The sequence below is a fragment of the Dicentrarchus labrax genome, unplaced genomic scaffold (assembly GCF_905237075.1).
Source record: "Dicentrarchus labrax unplaced genomic scaffold, dlabrax2021, whole genome shotgun sequence".
In the NCBI taxonomy this organism is placed as follows: Eukaryota; Metazoa; Chordata; class Actinopteri; family Moronidae; genus Dicentrarchus; species Dicentrarchus labrax.
The window spans coordinates 21,162,697-21,182,145 of record NW_026136704.1 but is presented as its reverse complement, the minus strand read 5'-3'; the positions used below and the strand labels follow the sequence as shown (position 1 = coordinate 21,182,145).

Below are 19,449 nucleotides of genomic sequence, written 5' to 3'. Positions count from 1 at the left end.
TCCAGCGAGAGATGCTTCACTGCGGCTTCTTGTCACTTCACTGTCATTGTGTAACTTTTGAAGCATTTTCCGAGTATTTGCTATGTCTTCATGGCTCTATATCAGTCACAGCTGCTCAAGAAGAAAAGCAGAAATGAGTGTCTCCCTCCCCCACCTCTCCTGGTTCCAGTTTGGTTTTGGAGACACCTGTGGAAAACCAAAGAAGGTAGTTCCTCAGAGCTGCTGAGGAGGAACTAAATGTTGATTTCCACTATCGGATGTGAAATTCTTGATTGAAACACTGGTTTAAAACCCAGAAGAAGAGTGAGTTAAAGCTTTAAAGTAATAGGAGAGCGTGTTTACGGAGTGTGTTACCCGAAGAGGGCGGGGTCAGGGTCGTCGGAGCGGGGCGGGCGGTACCTACCTTCGCCCATGCCCCCTTTTGCCCTCCGCTCGCTGCCGGGGGAAGAAGTGTGAACTTGAACGCAGCCTTCACTGCTCAGTGCGAGTCCAGGCAGAGGCCAGCCAGTCTTATCAGTCCGTCCCCCGCCGCTCGGGTTTCGGTCAACTTATCGGAGAAGGAGCAGCTGGTTTTGGATTGTGTGTGTTTGGGTTTTTTTGGGGGGCTTTTTTTCATTTCTTTTTGGGTTTGTTTTGTTGCTGTTTGGGACCCAGAAAAGAGGTGCCAAACGCGGAGCGCTCGACGCGATGTCCAGACGCAAACTTGGAAGCAGACCGCAGCACCTGAGTGCAATTCAAGGTAAGCCGGAGGGAGCAGCGATGTGTGGGGCCACGTTGAAACTGTCGGGTACGGATGGTTGATGTTGTTGTTTGTAGGCTGAAATATACACAAATAAAATTCAGGTCACACAGTTGTTGCCAGCGCGCACGGCTCGGATGCGCGCTGGCACCATTTAATCAAATGATGGATGGATGTGTGCTTATTTTTAATTGTGTTTTTAAATGCTTTGGAAATGTGCTATTAAGACTTTCCAGGAGGATTTAAACTATATGTGCTTCTGCCGATGTGCTAATGCCAATGTGGATGTATTTTAATCCCTTGTGCGGACTTTATAGGCAAATATTTAAATAAGGGATCATCATTTTCATGTCATGTTTGTCCTGGCGTGCACTGTTGCAGCAGTTGTGTTCATAGAGGAAGGACCGGTTTATTGGCACGCTGTTTTCAGAGGCTACAGGTCCGAACACGATGATTAATATTTCCAGGTTAGACGATGATCAAGTTTCTTGGTCGGTCTCTGAGACAGTTTCCCTCCACTGTTTCTGGGACACAAGACACTGTCTCCACCCTGCTCCATATAATGATATAGGTTGTTTGTTTTTTGTGTTTTTTAATGTCTGGACAATTAAATAATGTCAGTAAAATTAAATAAAATAGAATAGAATAGACCCCATTCAGACTGTCCACTTCATCCCATCCACATTGTTCAAACATAAAGATGCAACTCACAAAGAAACATGTGATGCTTGAAGGGAAATAAGAGAGAAACTTCAACACCATTAGTTTTTTTTACAGTTCTCTACTGGAGACCAGTGGTGCGTGTCTGGTGTGACCACAGGCCCTGACTCAATCCTGTCTGTGTGTGTGTGTGGGGGGGTGTGTGTGTGTGTGTGTGTGTGTGTGTGTGTGTGTGTGTGTGTGTGTGTGTGTGTGTGTGTGTGTGTGTGTGACCGCGCCTTGCAAGTCTGCACAAACAGCGCAGCCCTGAAACAGGAAAGGTGACATTTTTCAGAAACAACTGGCGAGATCCGACTTCAGACTGTACTGTCTGTACCTGTCCTGTATGTTAGCCGGCCTAGCCCGGGCAGGTGGATCCAGTGGAGGCATCAAGGTGTGCCCATGACCGCGTTGAGCAATAGTCTTACTGACCCCCCTCCTCCTCCCTCCTCCCCTCCCTCCCTCCTCCCTAAAGAGCTCTACCTGGGAGACTTTCTTAAGAAAAAAGGTTTGGTCCTCTTGTGTCCACTGCTTCAACAACACTTCTCAGTGCTCCTGTGTGTTTGCACAGAAGATTGTTGTGAGGGTTAAATCAGATGAATTGTACTGTACACACACAAACACACACACAAACAAACACACACACACACACACACACACACACACACACACACACACACACACACACACACACTGGGGCTGCTCTTATCTCAAACACCTTCAGTCACTTTTTTTTTTCTTTTATTGCAATCCACTTCCTGTTGAGAAACTCCCGCTGCCTGTGGGTTGGTAGGGCAAGTTGTGACTGTGAGTGAAAGCTGAAAGCTGTTGTGTTTTTTTTTTTTTTTTTTTAAATCAATAATTAAAACATGTCAGCACACATGGTGATTGTCACATTAATTGTGAGGTGGGGGATCGTTGATGCTCCTGCTGAGGTGGAGAGTTGGGCTCTCTCTCTCTCTCTCTCTCTCTCTCTCTCTCTCTCTCTCTTTGCACCCAGCTGCAGCCTCAGGCAGAGCAAGCGGATCTGTTTTGGGTTGGTTAAAGGAAGTGGTCAGTATTGGCTGAGCAGATTGGCCTCGTTGCTTTTACAGCCTACAACTGAAACTAGCACTTTCAATCAACACGGCTGTTTGTTGTTCCACTGAGGTCTAACAGCATTTGTGCCACTTTGAGTCAAAAAGACCCCTCCCTAAGCAGATATCCAAATTAGCATGAGGATGTGTGGATCAGCACGTTTTGGTAGAAAATGAGGTGTTTAATGTCACAGATACTATTTATATCTCTATGGTCTACTATGGATGACGAGGATGAACAACATTGGAGGAAATAGGATTGTATCAATTTGTCTACTGATTATTTTATTGTTTGGTCTATAAAATATTAGAAAAGTGTGTCCAGACCCCAAAGATATCCACTTTACTGTCTAAGAGAACCAGATTATTTATTTAGACATTTGAGAAGCTGGAACCAGTGAATTTCTGCTTGAAAACGTACTTTTAAAGATACATTTTCAGTCGATCAACTAACTGATCAATCAACTAACCTTTGCAGCTTTATTAATGGCATTCTTCCTGATTTTTGTTTATCAGTATTAAGGGGCCACAGTGTTTAAATCTCTGTGTAATGAACTATCTGTGTTGGCCTCATGTCTCTTAAGTGCTATCTGTTAATGACTGAACTTTCCTTCCATCTGTTTCTCAGATGTCACTGACATGGCGAATGGCCCATCAGACGACCAGCCTCCTCCTGCTCCTCCGCAGGTCCGAGCTCCAGACGAGGGTCGTGACCTCCTGACCTGTGGCCAGTGCAGCCGGGCCTTCCCCCTGGCCCACATCCTGGCCTTCATCCAGCACAAACAGGGCGGCTGCCGCTCCCTAAGCCAAGCCCCAAACGCCAACGCCACTCCCCCATCACCTGCCAACCAAGCACAGCAGCGCGTCGTCAACACCGAGCTGGGGCCGGGCTTCATCGAGCTGAGGAGAGGGGCGGCCAGGGACAGAGCCTGGGGGGAGGAGTCCGGCATGAAGGCGGGGAACAGCAAAGCAGGTGAGTGAGGACGAAGACGTGCAAAAAGATGGCAGGTTGCTAATTAGTGACTCTGTTTTTTGTTTTGTTTAATTTTTTTTTTTTTCAACCGCCTTCACTTCATTTAACAACTGCCCCCCCCCCCATCCACCCTTCACCCCTCCTCTCAAGTCCAGCTCATTAGCTAGCCGTTGCCATTAGCAGACCTGCGTGAGTTAGTGACGCACAGGCTAATTGTCTGGAAAGGATAGGCGTCAGGAGCGTTCAGAGGGCACCGAGGGTCCCTGAGGGCTCCACACTCAGCAACTGAGCTCCAGAGCTCCTTCCCTTCTCCCTGACTGTCAGTCTCTGAGGTGGAATGGCCAGGTAAACATGTTTCTCCCTCCCTGTCACCCACTACACCCTGGACAACTGAGACTGAAACCACGTCCTCTAAAAAAAAAAACAGCACAGGAGCATGTTTCTGTGCTGATAAGGCCGTCCTGTTTCTTGTTGGAGAGGGCTGTGATGGTTGTTGCACTACAGTTTGAAATGGTCAGAGGAGTGGATGCGAGGCAGCTCTCCTCGCTGTCATGACACCGTAATGGAGGACATTGCATCATGTGCAGCTCCTCTGCCATCTCCCACTGTTCTGCCCCAGGCCGAGCCACCTGAGCTCCTGGGAATCTCCTTCCTTTTTCTTCTTCTCCCCCTCTTCCGGCTTGTTTTCATACTATTTTCTGTCTTAAGCCATCCCTCTCTTCTGATTCTGCATCACACATTAGCACAGATTTTCCTAAAGGTCTTTTTCTTCACGCCTTTACTGCTGACCATGATGGTGGTGCCAAATATAATATGTCACGGTGGAGGTCAATCAGAAAATTCATGAATTCTCATTAAAATCCTTTTCTTTTTTTTTTTTTGAAGAATTTTCCTTTCCAGTGGTTACCAATGTGTTTGAGATGGAGGGGGAGTTATTGTTACTTTGCTGCAAAGGTCAGACGTATTTGAAGGTCACACAAGGGAAAAAGGCATATAGGCTATAGGATGCTGCAGATGATTGCAGATGGACTGAGCATCTTGCTACACACTCATAGTAGGTGTGAATACCCCTTTGCATATTTTGAAACTCTCTCTGTCATGTACACACACGTTAGCAGTTCCTTCCTCTGTGTAACGCTCAGGGGACTGGTGTATACACTGTTTCCGTTTGTCCACAACCTCTCTTGTTTTTCTATTTCAGTCTGTTTTTCATCTCTTGCGCTGTCTCTCACTTATAGTCAGAGAACACGGCAGTTTGGTAATTTGGTGCCCGCAGGATTATACAACAAACCTAACACGTGCGTGTGGTGAGGGGGAAAGAGCACGTTGGCTTGTAAATAATGAAAAAGTAGATAAGTTTGGATTAAAGTTTTATTAGAAAATGTAGGTTGCATTTGTTTGGAGTTCATAATTGTAATTTTACCCAGCTTTTAGTGTTTTTATCTCCTCTGATTTTATAGTTTGTAACATAAAGTTCGATGCATGTTAAACGGTTTTAATTGGGCATCCTGCAGCCATGTGAGTAATAGGAAGTCTCGTTTTACTTGAGTGGCGTTTTGTGGGAGGGAAACTGAAGCTTCTGAGATGACTGAAAGTGAAAGAGCAGTTATCCCACAACAGAAAGGCCCTCCATCTATTTTCTGTGTTCAAGAGAGAGGCGGCGAGGACGGAGGAGAAAAGGGGGTAGAAAAGGGAGTGGGATGGATTACTGAAGAGCCGCGTGCATCTGTCTCATTCCTTTTTATTTATTCTCCTTGTTTGTTTTTTTCCTCATCTCCAACACCCCCCCTTCTCTCCTTCTCATTTCTTCCCCCCATCTTCAACACACTTTCGCTTTGCCCTCTTTCAATTTCTCGCCCCCCCACCACCACCTCCTCCTCTCTTTTCTCCTCCCTCTGCCTCCCAAGGGAAAAGAGATTCTGCCTGCTGCTCGTTAGTGCTCCCAGCCAATCTGCATTTTTAATTAGTAGTTATTGCTTCTGCTTAATATTCAAGTGCTACCCCGGGCCAAATGGGAATCCTTACAAAAAAAAAAAAGCGAGGAGTGAGAGGGGAGAGAGGGAAGGAAAGAGAAACCGGCTGGGTATTGTGTTTCACTCCAGGACCCCGAGACAAAAGCCCCCCCAGCCGCCCTCCTCAGGGAAAGATTTGGAAGGTTTTGGGGAGGTGGAGGGGTGAGGAGAGTCGGGGTTGGAGGATGGGTCTCAAGTACAATCCAAAGGGGGTGACATATTTTCGTGGTGTCTCTTGGCCCCCCGTACTACATTATAATCTTTTTATCTCATTTTCTTTTTATCTCCTGAGCCCTGACCTACCTATCTCTCTCTCTCTCCCTCTCCTCTTTTTTTACTGCTCTCACTCTTCACCCTATTTTTAAAAGAAGTATCTCAACTTCTCCTGGGTTTCTCCTTAGGCTAGGTTAAAGGACATGAACACCACAGCTCCTCTCGTCTCCAGACAGAGGGAGGGTGGGAGAAAGGGGGAAAAAGAGAAAGAAACAGTTGCTCTCTTTTTCATCTTCACTCTCCTCCCCCCCTCCAGTAAAATACAGAAGGATTTGACTTGAGGAAACATGAAAGAGGCTTATACCAGAGTCGGCTTTGAACCTCTCCAAAAAAGAAAAAAAAAGAACTGTTTTCCCCTCAATTTGGGGATCTTCTCTCCAATTTTGATTTATGCAGAAAGGCCTCATTTGTCAAGCAGGCTGAGTCAGTGCCTCATTTGCATAAAGCGTTCGTTTTCTACGTTCTGCTAATTAGCAATTTGCAGCTTAATTGGAGAGTGGCTCTCGGTTAGGAGACAAAGCTATCCACATATAAAAATATCTCCAGATGTACTTTGTGACATGGCTCGCATCTCTGTTGACCTTCTGGAGCACCATTTCTCTATTCTGCTTTGGGTCCTACTTTACCTGACTCTTCACTTCACCTTACATGCATGCGAGAAGATAGATGCAGATGCATACATACATGCAGAGAGATTTCATGCATTGGAGTCCATATTTATCTTGCTTTTATGTCTTGAAAGGTGCTATAATCAATATTTTTATCACTCGACTACTTGCATGTGAAAGAGGTCATTTGTAGTAGTGATGAAACCACAGATAACTGTCATTCAACTCTTCAGTTCACCTCAGCTCTACGGAGGTCTTTTAACTCATTGTTTTGATTCTTTGACCACAACTTTACAGTAACCTCTGTCTTTGCATAGTTCAGACCTCTGTCATTGCGTTGTTTTAGGCCGTAGCAGGCAGATGTTATCGGCAAAACAGCTTTAAAAACCCACTGAACAGACATAGTTAGCGTGTAGCTGCTGAACGTAAAACCAAAAGCTGAATATTGTATGTATCATATCTGCTGGATGTGTAAAACGGAAACTGTTTGCTATATCAACTTGTGTTATTGCTGGTTTAATTTCTATGTATTTATTATTTCCCTTTTTATGCTCTGTTATATTTACTTGGTAACTCAGTTTTGTCCGTCTTTGTTTTCCAGCACCGGAGGAGCCCTCCTATTTCACCTGCCAGCAGTGTGAAGGCGTGTTTCCATCTGCATGGGCGCTCTTGCAGCATGCTCAGCACACACACTCCTTCAGCATCTATCAAGAGGACGAGGAGGATGACATTAGGGGAGGAGGAGAAGGAGGAAGAGGAGGACTTACAGAGCACAAGCCTGCTGCAGCCACTCTGGACCCTCGCCACCTGAGCCAAGCTCTCGCCTCTGCCTTTCAGCCCTCCACCCTGCGCCTCACCCGCTCCCGTCAGACACACACCACCTCTTCTTCCAGTAACCTGCAGGCTCTGAACTTCTCAGTGCGGCTCAGGGAGCTCGCCGAGGGGAATAACGGTGCCACCGGCAGCTCACCTGGAGGCCTGGTGCTGTCTCCATCCTCTTCTCCACCGGCAGCTTCTCCCTTTCCTCAGACAAGCGCCCTCCAGACTGACTTCCACTGCGAGCCATGTGACCAGAGCTTCCAGTCCCTGCGTGCCCTGTCCGCCCACCGCCGGACTCACGCCTGCGAGAGGCCCTATCACTGTGGAGTGTGTGGGCAGGCCTTCGCCCAGAGCGGCCAGCTGGCCCGTCACATAAGGAGCCATCACAGAGTGGCTGGAGGTGGAGGAAGTGGATATGAGTCGGTGGAGATGGTCGTGATGGAGGAGGATGTGGGGAGGCAGGGGATGAGAGGGAGGTTTCAAATGCAGTCAGCTGGAATAATGGGAAAGGGAACGGTGGGTGCAGATGTGAGAGCCCAGGGCCCCTCCGAGCTAGACCTAACCCTGCCCAAACACCCCATGGGCCTGATGCTGCTGACCTCGCAGGTTAGACAGTCAGACAGGGAGCTGCTGAGGCTGTACCAACGCCAGAGGGAGGGAGGAGAAGGAGGGGAGGAGGAGGCAGAGGGGCAGGGGGAGCCTCAGCACACCTCACCATGCGCCAGCCCCTCCGAAGGCTCACTGGAGAGCGGTGAGACAGGGGGCAGTGGTGAAAGCGGCATCGCCAGTGGCAACTGCACACCCAAACGGCCAGAGCTGGGGGACAGAGTGCGAGGCGTTGGAGAGTGGGAGAATGAAAGAGGAGAGATCATAGAGAGGGAGAAAGAGTGGAGCACGGCCAAAGTCAGCGAGGTTGTGCATGAGTGGCAGAGAGAGAATGAGCGTAGGGGTGTAGGAGGAGGTGTCAGCAGCGGAGGAAGCAACAACAGCAGTACTACCACCGGTTCAGCTGGCAAGAAGAAGAAAGACGAAGCCTGTGAGTTCTGTGGTAAACAATTCAGAAACAGCAGCAACCTGACTGTGCACCGCCGCAGCCACACAGGTGAGCGACCCTACCGCTGTGGCCTCTGCAACTATGCCTGCGCTCAGAGTTCAAAGTTAACACGTCACATGAAGACCCACGGTGCCCAGGGAGCAAAGGCTTCCTTTCTGTGCCAGCTGTGCGCAGTGCCCTTCACCGTCTACGCCACTCTGGAGAAACACCTGAAGAAAGTTCACGGCCTGAGCCACGCCAGCGTAGGAGCCTACGCACAGGCCAGCGCTGCAGACACTTTGGCTGCTATAAAAGCTGAAGAAGAAGCAGTGGTGGTGAAAATTGAGGAGGACGAAGCCAGTTTGGATCAGATAGAAATGGAGAGCAGAATTCAGAGCGATGTGGTGAAAAGCATGGAGGTGGAGGAGGGGCAAAGCCAAGTGGAGTATGTGGAGAACATCCGGAGTCCAGCCATAGTGGGTGATCGCCCACCTGAGAGCAACGCAGAAGTGAGCTTAGCTTTGACTTCTGCGCCATGAGAGCTGTTCTCATTCACTAATTGACATTAAAATAGCACTGTATAGGATTTAACCCCCTCATTCAAATTAAAATAAACCCATCATTGAACTGACAGTCAAGTAAAAACTGGAATCTAGTTTAAAGAAGACTCTAGAAATCAGTAGGCAGTCCCTGTCCTCTCTGCCAGCACGAAGGCAGCCATCAGCCACGTTGTTCATGATTGTATGCAAAGCTGCTGGTTGAAACTAAGTGCCTACAGTTCTTTAGACCACAGAGCAAAAACAAGGCCATGACATTCAACAGGGAGATTACCAGAGCTCTTGAACAGGAAGTGAACCCGCCACAGTCCACACCGACACAGGAAACTGATCACCATGTTGCAGTGCAGGATGCAAAAGACGAGTGATTTATCTCTCTGGTGACCCACTGGACCAGTGGAGACAGATATTAACTGTCAGATAATATAGAGAAGGGATTATATTGATTTTTTTTTTTTTTTTTTTTTTTTTTAAAAAGCATAGCAATAGAATGATGTTAATATATTTTCAGCATCAGCAGATGGAGAGAGGTCATATAGTGCTACCTAGCTGTTGCTGGTTTTGAGAAGACCTTTTAAAGACTAAAGATGTTTGAACAGACACAGGGGTGAAATAAATCCAAACACTGGTCTGCCTGCAGTTTCTCAGACTCCTCTTTTTAAAGGCGCTTGGTTGTCACAACAGTTGTCACTTAACATAATGTTTACAGGGCTCACAGGGCCTGGCAAGGTTGTGCTCTTGACTTTGTGACCATATGTATGGATTTTTTTTTTTTTTTTTTGTTCTAATTTTATAAATGTGAATAAGGAGACTTTCAAGTTTCTTCTACTGATGTTTTTTTTTCATGATTAGTTTCTATGCATAAAAAAACTGCAATTTTACCTACATGTGAAACGGGTGTGTATTATTTTTCTCTATTTGTACTTATTGTGATGGTAATTTCTCTCTTTCACTGTTTACATTTGTAAAGTGCCGGACTGCTTGAAGCCTGTGCATGTTCTCCAGCCATCTGAAACTGTTCTTTTTTTTTTCTTTTTCTTTGTTGCTTGTGTTTGAATTATTCCTAATTTATGAATGTTGCATGTTGGTGGTTGTGAAAAAGTCTGTTCCACTGCTGAACTATGAGGTTGAGAGGGTGCAGGAGTAGCTAGTTGATTGGTGGAGTTTTGTGGGAAGCGAGCACTTGGGTGAGTGAGTTTGTGTGTGTGTGTGTGTGTGTGTGTGTGTGTGTGTGTGTGTGTGTGTGTGTATGTGAATGTTTTTGTCTGTAAATATATTGGGAAAACATCCTCAGGTGACGCCTCTACTTGACCTCTGTCCTGTGATCTTGTGTCCACAGCATGACTCGGCTGGTCGTAATTGTCGTGTCGTGCTTCTGAAGGGTCGTCATGTGTCAACAATGAGGATTTAAGTTCAGAAATACAACTCGAGCACGAGAAAAAATCTGTTCATTTAACAAAGATACAGGACAAAGTTGTCAAGTAGAGTGCTGCCATCTCTGTCGTGACTACTGTGTTACCATATCTGACTTCTACTTGCATTCATGTCAGGGAAAACAAATGTGTGTTGTGTAATAAATGATCATGAATGAGTGCAGTGTAACTGTTCAGGGATAATATTTTGTACATAGATTGACATTCTTGCTGTTGCTCTACTTATTATTGTTATTATTATTATTATTATTATTAATATTAACTGCCTCCACTTTTCCTAGCATCGTCTCCTTTACGCTGAACACTGGCTATTGTGAAGCTATACCGATCCGCTGTCTTTGTAAACTCGACACCATTTTGTAATTGAGGAGCCTCAATAAAGAATTGAGGTGAAACATTTTGTATATGTGTTTTTTTTTCCCACCCACCCGTGTCTTTTCATACATGTTTTATCTTTTTTTTTTTTGTTCTTATTCTGGTACCCACAACAAAGCTTTTGAAACTATTTTAAAGTATCTTTTCTCACCAGGATGCTATCTTAGTCAGTGTGGGTCGTTTCTCTGAGGACCACAGTCAGCGCTGAGTTATTAATTTTTAATGTGAGTGTTTGGATAGGGACCCTCACTCCTTGTTTACATCCTTGTGATGTTTCTGGCTTTGTCTAGAAACAGTGTAATGTAATTCCAGTATGGTGTGTATGTGAGTGTGTGTACTTTTATGTGTTTATGTAGATATATTTGAGCTGGTGTCAGTCATCCTGCAGGTTGTGGGATGAGTGCAGCGAGCTGTGATGGGACATGGGCGACAAGGGTTTCTCAGGATACAAAATTAAGGAAGGGGGGGGCAGTTGGGTTATTGTTTGTGGGCATGTTAGGAGGCAGAGTGGGGTGGGTGGGGAGTGTCAAGGGGTTGGGATAATTGCTGACTCCATTTTAAGGGCATAAAAACCTCTGCACCAGCATCTCTGGCCTTAACCCCACCCCCAATGAAAATGATGTTCTATGATCCCTCTAGCTCATTAACAGCAGGTCTTTTAATGAGCTTTCAACAGGGTGGGGGCTGGGTAGATGAAGAGGAGGAGTGGGGTTTGATGGTGGTGGGGGGGGGGGAGTTATTGCACCAGATGCACACACGCCCACTCCTACCAATTACCATTGTGTTATAGAGAATAAGGAGGAAGTGAAGACAGAAGCCCCTCGGACCCAGATGAGTCAGTTTGTCCGTTTCTCTCCACAGAGACAGAAAAAAAACAAGGAGGGAGGACAGTACAGGTGACAAGTAACATCCTCCGTCTCTCCCTCTGGTAAACTCTGCCCTCCCTTTCTGTTGGGCGCCACAGCGAGCGCCATTTGGTGCTCGTATGGACCCAATTATGTAAGGTAAGGTGATACACTGCAGAACACAGCACAGTAGCCCCTACAGCAAGTGGATATCTTTTCCACGTCCCCGAGTGCCCTTTGTCTTCCAGCAGTCCACACCTCTCTGAGCTGCTGTCAAACCCTGCACAGCCCAATGTCAGCACTGAAACCAGCCAATCACAACATGAAGAGTTTATAGCGTCTGCCAATAGGAGAGTGAGGCTATGAGTGTGTTTTCTGACCAGTGACTGCCCCTGGGCGGAAGTTATGTGGACTTTGAGATCTAATAGTTGTGTCTCAGCTCCACAGAGAAGCTTTTGTTGGTCTGGAAGTTGGGAGAGGTCGCTGCAGGACAGACACACACATACATACACACACACACACACACACACACACACACACACACACACACACACACACACACACACGCACACACAACTTTAATATGCTAAACACACTTTTTCTAAACACTCTTCACTTGCTATAATAGGACAATGTATTGATGTAAGGAAAAGCATCTGGGATTTTGGTTATTGTACCATTGTGACACAGTTTAAATGTTGTGCTTCCAGCATCTAAAGGGCTTCATTACTGTTAAATGATTCTGTTTTCTGAACTTATTGGGTTGTTTGTGAATAAAAAGAAAAAACACTGAATGCAGCAATCTGTTTGTCCATATCCTCGAGGCCATAGCCAAGATGTTAGAAATACTGATTCATTTGAATTCTGGCATCTATACATGAAGACCAAGATGTTTTTCACAGTCATCTCCACACTTTAAGGGACAAAACTCTGAAATACTGAATCTGAAATTAAATACAAAAAAATGTAAACTCCCTCAAGGTTACTAAAACCCCTAAATGACAGAGGTGATTAACTCAGTGTCCTCAATGGTAGCTACAGCCAGCAACAATATTATACAACAAATATCATTATCGTCGTTATCAACTTACTGATAAAGAAATGTTGTAATTTTGTCTGTTGTGTTTTCATTCATTCATTCCTTTAACGAGAGCAGTTTACTATATTTTGCACAGGCGCCCTTTTTATAAAGACAATACAAGCAAAAAATAAGACAATCTTTAACTTACAAACATGCACATAAAAGATGGAACAGTGAAAACAAGGGCATCAGATTGATAATAGATACATTTAGCACAACAATGTGGGATGAAGGCCGAGTCAACCTTAAAAATTTACACTTCACACAGATCTAATTCTAGTTATAGGTACAGTCCGTGGTAGACTCAATTAACATTTTATAATCTGTATAATGAATAAGAATTAGATCAGGTGAAGCAATGAGTTTGTCTGTGCTGTAGAAGACTTGTAAGAAATTAGGCACCATCTAATTTTTTTGGTCATTTATGTGTAGTGGACAACTGAATACCATGTATTTAAATGCACTTATTATCTGTCCAAGGGGAAACATATACAAGGAAAACAGACTGGGACCCAGGACAGAACCTTGTGGTACTCCACCACCAACAACTGGGAAACTCCCATCAGGAGGAGAACCACTCCAGACACAACCTCCACGTTTTAAGTCATAATATGGTGTAAAAAAAACAGATTCAGCTGCACATAAAAAGAGCATTCACCTGCATCATTTTCAAACATAACAATGAAATGCCAACAGCTCGACCTCTTTATGGTCTTTATAGACATAGTGCAGTTTTCTGGCAGCGGTGGCATAATCAGAAATTCAGATTAAACTTAAGATGATTATCTCTGAAAAATGCCCACAACAAAGGGAATGTATGAGCTCTGTGTTTGCTTCTCTATAGGGCAGGCCTGTGGCCATGAGAGGCTCTCACTTATGTATGAGAAGATTGTGCTTTATCATGGAAAAAGCCAATTAACTGGGAGTTTTTAATTACATTTCTCATGGTGTGCCGTGTGAAGCCTCCAATCATCTCTGCAGTCCCTGTCCTGTTGTCCTCTTCCTCTCCATAATAGTTGAAGACGAGGAGGAGGAGGAGGAGGAGGAGGAGGCTGAGGATTAAATCATCAGACTGAGACGGGGATAACAAGAAAGCGAAAGATGCATTCGGGAGTGATCAGACAAACCACAGGACTCCCTCTCTTCTCTTTATCCTTGCACAGTTCCCACAATCCCCACCTTCTCTCGCCCGTCCCTCCTCCCGCAATGGCCGCAGAGTGAAACCTGAACCCTGGAATTACACCCGCTTCACCTCTCCTCCCTCACCCTCCTCCTCCTCCTCCCTCAACCTCCTCCCACCCTCCTAACCTCCAACAGTGAGAGTGTGAGAGGACTGGGTGAGAGGGGACACCATCCCAGTCAGCCATCCGTCAATCCAGTGCCTCTCTTTTTGCCATTCAACACCTTCAGATAATGAGAGGATGGAAAGACAAGGAGGGTTCATTCTTATAAGGGGTTATATAATGTCACTGATCACTGAGGACGAGCTCAGTGGGAGTAGTGCCAGTTCAGTTTGAGTACGAGGAAGTACTGTTGAGACTGGAGACAGGTTGATTTAAAAAACAAAAGGGAGGAAGTTCACTGATTTCTCTTTTTTCCCAGCGTGATACGGACTGTTACATCAAACAGGCAGAGATTGTTGCAAGATAATGATGGTGAAAATACATTTCAAAACTAACCTAAATAAGGCTGAGCGAAGGCCACAGGCTCATTTTCCTTCCTGGTGATCAGCTGAAGTTGTTTTCTCACAGATGGCAGAGCCAGCGTGATGCAGGCAGACAAACAGACAAAAACATGCACAATACAACTCTTCTTTACATACACACAGGGTTGGGAGGGTTACTTTAAAAATACAATTACCTGTTAAAAAATTTTGTTTGTAACCCAATCCAAGTATCACAATATTAAAGTAATGTTACTTTTCCTTAATTTTGATATGAGAGAAAAGATGATATGTTTTCTATAAGACAACAATGTAACATGGTAACATCAAAAATGTTTCTGCTCACAAAGAAATGTGATGTTTTTTTTAAATTGCACTCCTGATAATAATCCACATTTTTACTGAATGTAACTGAAATCTTATTATTTCTTTATTCTCTTCTAAGTGTAAAGTAACAAACCTGTGTGCACATTAGATGTAAACTGCCTCTGTGAATGTGTCTGAAATCAACAAAGACTTTATGTACAGAAAGAAAGAAGTTTAGTCTCTTTTGAATTCATATTTTCAGCTTTAATAATGACAAATGTTGTAGGTAGAAAATATGCCAACATAGTATCAGAATTGCTGTTATCTGATATAACTTATCTCATATTTGAGTGTATCCCACCTTTCTAAACCAGTTCCTCCTGCTGTCCCCCCAGGATTTCTCAGGCTTTTTGGGGGATTGTTGTGGCCTAAAATGTCTGATTTCACTGCAGATTTTCTGAAATATTGTGATTTTTTCAGGCATTTGTTTGCAATGAAATTGTGGGAGAAAGTGCACAAATAGTTGCAATTCATTGAAAAGCAAAGGCAACTTGTTCCAGTGTAGTTTAAGTTGTTTGGTGACGTATGGCTCAACGTCTGCGCGGGGGAACTACTGCATTGGCCCAAAAATGTATGTTAAACAGTGTAAATCCATACTGAATGACTTACTCTCAAAATCAGACACATTTAAGTTCAGCTCAACATGGCATCACATCCAACACGATGTAGTATCATTTCATTAAAAATCAAAGGCAACTTGTTCCTGCAAGAATAAGACTACTAGTAGTTTGGTAGCGTATGGCTCAACGTTTTGCCAAAGGGGCTGCTATGATTAATGATGAAACTACAATTATTGGCCAAATTTGTGGAAAAGTTGCAGTGACTGGACAAAATTGCAAGATTGCACAGAATTCACAGGGTTGAATTTGCCTTAATTATTTTGATCAACCTTCTGGAGGGACTGTAAAATGTCATCAATACTGTATGTTTTCATTTAGTTTAGATTAAATATGATAACCAAGCACCAATGGTGGTACCCAAAGTGTGTACACATTATCAATACTGGTGTACTTGGTCAAAAGTATCTGCCTGTGCACTTACAGCCTCTTTGTTTTGGTGTCTGAACTGGGCTTCTCAAATGGTTTTTTGACTGAATATTGGCAAAAGGTGATTTTTACATCATATCCTGTTTACTGGCAGATGTGTCTGTACGCCTACGCTATACTGTTCATGTATAGAGCTTCAACCAAACGACAACCTAAAGAAGATGGAAGAGATAATATAATCAAACATCTGCCCACTCAAACACTCTGACAAACTGTTCCTCAAACGTCTCTGACCCTGTTTTTCATAAACACACACACACACACATCACACATATATTACTGTTCTTGCTGCACCTGGTGACCCTCCTTGTGAACCTGACACACACACACAGTTATTCAGTTGCTCAGGTAATTACACACACATGCACACACAAACACATATTCAGGTCAGTCTGTCCCTAACCACCGGAAAAACTGGATTTGACCATACACGACTCTTTGCCCACTCCCTCCGTACACACACACACACACACACACACACACACACACACACACACAGGGCTGGGGTCAGAGGTGCTGCCTGGATAGCATGCATAGTAAGGTTAGGAGGTAGAGTTCAGTCCTTTGACAGGTGAAAATGCTTTCATGTGTTTGTTCCCTGCAGGCCTGAGGGCAGGTGAACTGCAGCTTCTAACCGCCTCGACCAGACTCTCCACAGGTCCACTGTCCCCCCCCCCAAACACGCTTTATGTTTCACATACTGTGTCTAGTTTCCTTTTCATTTTCTTGCACGCTACGTTTCAGTATCAGTACCATCACTATCCTAACTAAGATGTTGAGATGCTTGTTCTCTATAAAGTCCACTGTGAGCTACACACACATAAACTTCATATTAGACATTATTATTTCCACCTATAGAAACATAAACACAACAACAACTGAGTGGATGTTTCCCGTTAACAGCAGAAGATTTAGATCATTTACAAATATCACATCAGAACTGACAAAATAACATGTCTAATAATACTCTGTTGCAAGTAAAAATCCTCATTTAAAATCTTACTGAAGCAAAAGTAGAGAACTATCATCAGCTAAATGAGATGATCTCAATACTGTGATATATTTTCACTGTCTGATTTACATCTAGCAGATTGCACAAGCAGTATTTGGTTTAGGAGGAGCTGATTCTACTTTAAATACTGTTGGGTTGTTTTGCCTATAACAACAATCATAAGTGTTGTGTGAAAGATCTTCATCTGCATAATAACTGCTGTCAAATTAATGCAGCATAATATTTATATAACGTACCCAAATACTCAAGTAAAGTACCTCAAAAGTACTTAAATAAATGTACTTTCCATCCTAATAGAGGATTAATAAAATGAGGAAGAAATACCATGTTCTCAGTAGTGATGTATGATAATATTAGAGTTAAATAAAAATGTTACCACATTAGTTAGAATCAGTACATAATGAGTTTTTACTGCCCTACATTTAAAAACCAGCAGAGTAATGATGTATCTTTCAATACTCTGACTCTATTTTGATATTAGTTTACCAATAAATTACAGAGGAAACAATAAAAGATGTATGTGCCTCAGTACCAGCAAGACTTGAGTGAAGATTAAGGACTTAAGTAAACAGACAACACAAGTTAGTTTATTTAAAGCCACTTTCAAGAGCAGCAAGTTAAAGTTCTTCACAATAAAAACAAAACAACCGATATAAAATACAGACCAATATTTATGTGTCATATACAGGCCAGTGGGTATATTGCAGTAACGTCTCCTACTGGGGGATAATTAAGTTCCCCCTCTCCATCTCCTGACCCGCTCTGTCTGGTGTGATGTGTGTGTGAGTGATGCGGCAGAAAACGGGCCGGGACAAAGCCGGTTAACCAGCGGGGAGAGTGAGAGGGGCCCAGGGGCTGCTGGTGCCGGGGTCGTGGGATCAGAGCAGGTCATGGAGGTGTGGGAGTGTCTGCTCGGCCCTCTGACCTTTGTCACTGGGGCTTCCTATAATCCTGTCCTCAAAGACCATACGGACATAATGGAGAGCCCATGAATGGAGTTAAATGGTGACCATTAGGCGGATCTGTGTCGCTATTCTTCTTGTTTGTTTAGTCCCGGTCACTCTCACGTTTTCAGTGTAATCAGGCGTGTGATGGAGGGACGGCTGGAGACGCCTGGAGAGGCCTGGAGAGGCCGGGAGTGAGCGCCACAGGACAACAGTTTATTGGAGATGGATATCCACCTAAATTTAATGAATGACACGACACAAGAGGGCAGAGAGAGAAGGGGAGGAAGGGGAGGAAGGGGGGCGGTAATTGGATGTCCACTTCAGATTATTATAGAGTCCAGACCAAAGTTCACAAGTGGTCTACACAGGAGGACGCCAGAGCACCTCGTTTGGTAAATATAGGTATCACAGCAAAACAACAAGTCCTTGAGAATAATCTATTACACCGGTATTGTGCAAAGGACATCCGCCTTAACACATGTAGTCTTATATTGAAGCACGGACAATCAATATACTGAAAACAATATATAAATTATGTGAGATTATTTTATTTTAGGATTAATTGTAAAAGTGTAAGGAAGGCATGTTGAGACTGTTTGTGTTGGGAATATAATGTTTCTACATTGGTAATATGTTTTTGGCTTGTTTTATAAGATTTTTTTTTACTGAACATACTTATTTAAGTGATGGGAGGTATTAAAAATCGGAATATATAATCAAATGTTTATAAAGTATGCCTAATGGCTTTAATAATGGTTACTTGGTAACTTGTGTTTTCTTAATTTAGAAATAAGCCCTTAATTATAACAACTAGGTTGCCAGATTCTAAAAGTTGTGAGTATTACTTTCTAACAGACATCAACTCTGCAGTTATATATGTTATTAAGTTGTTATGACTACATCAGACCTAAAAAGAACAAATGTCCCACTGGAGGAGACCAAAAGTTTGACTGATCTATAAAGCATTTGTAAATTATTTAATAACATTACTAAAACTTTCATTAACTACTACTTCCTTTATCAAACGGTACCAAAATCAGTCGACTGTTAACCACAACATTCAGGCTGTAGACAAAGAGAAAGAGAACTGAATCTTTGGACACTATAAAGCAGAATGAGTGCCAATATCAGCGTCACATTTCTGCTGTGCAATGCCATCTCAGGCACTCTTCCTCAATTTGTATTTAGCATGCTGTCATGATTTTATAATCTGTTCCCCATCACATACAGTAGACAAAGTCAAGGTCAGAAGTTCTCCCAAAAACACAAATAAACAAACAAACTTACTGATATTCTCTTTATTTATGTCTATCTAGCAAATGATGTTCATTGCCGTACTATTATTAATGCCAATTTAAATCACATGTTTTATGTTATTAGAGAGCTCAGACAAAGATCACTGTCTTTAGTCTGCTAGTAATCTGCCTTATGTTTGAATGATGTTCAGCAGCATCTCTTTTAGGAGAATATTGAACAAGAACATATGTTCAGTAACTGAAACCAATACTGTGGACGTACACATCTACATTTTTATCAGCTCCTCTTCTACTGAGTAAATCAAAACTGAAAATGTAAGAGTTGGACAGATTTATCATTTTATATTTGCTATAAGCACAAACAATTTAAAGTTTGTGTCTGTTGTGGAGAAAAAAGCTCTTCGGGCTTTCTCAAATACTCAAAATTGCCATTCAGTCTGACAGAAACCTCCCAGACTGGTGATTTTGACTAAATTACTTCAGAATAAAAGGCATTTTCTGTTGTTGTGAGCTTGCGTCTACATCTCATGAGGGGATTTTACAATGTGATTTTCTTTACTGTAGACCTGGAGTTCACCCAGCAGACGTCTTTCTCTTCATCGCCTTATTTATCATCATCATCATGGTCACAATTTA

At 43.5% G+C, this 19,449-nt stretch overlaps 1 protein-coding gene across 1 annotated transcript; it reads left to right on the top strand.

Moving 5' to 3' along the window:
- Positions 1-228: 228 nt before the first annotated feature.
- znf296 (zinc finger protein 296) lies at positions 229-10,617 on the top strand. Its single transcript, XM_051397624.1, has 3 exons — positions 229-739; positions 3,143-3,487; positions 6,982-10,617. Exons 1-3 carry the CDS (start codon positions 688-690, stop codon positions 8,769-8,771), a joined length of 2,187 nt encoding a protein of 728 aa, XP_051253584.1. The 5' UTR covers positions 229-687; the 3' UTR covers positions 8,772-10,617.
- The last annotated feature ends 8,832 nt before the right edge of the window (positions 10,618-19,449 follow it).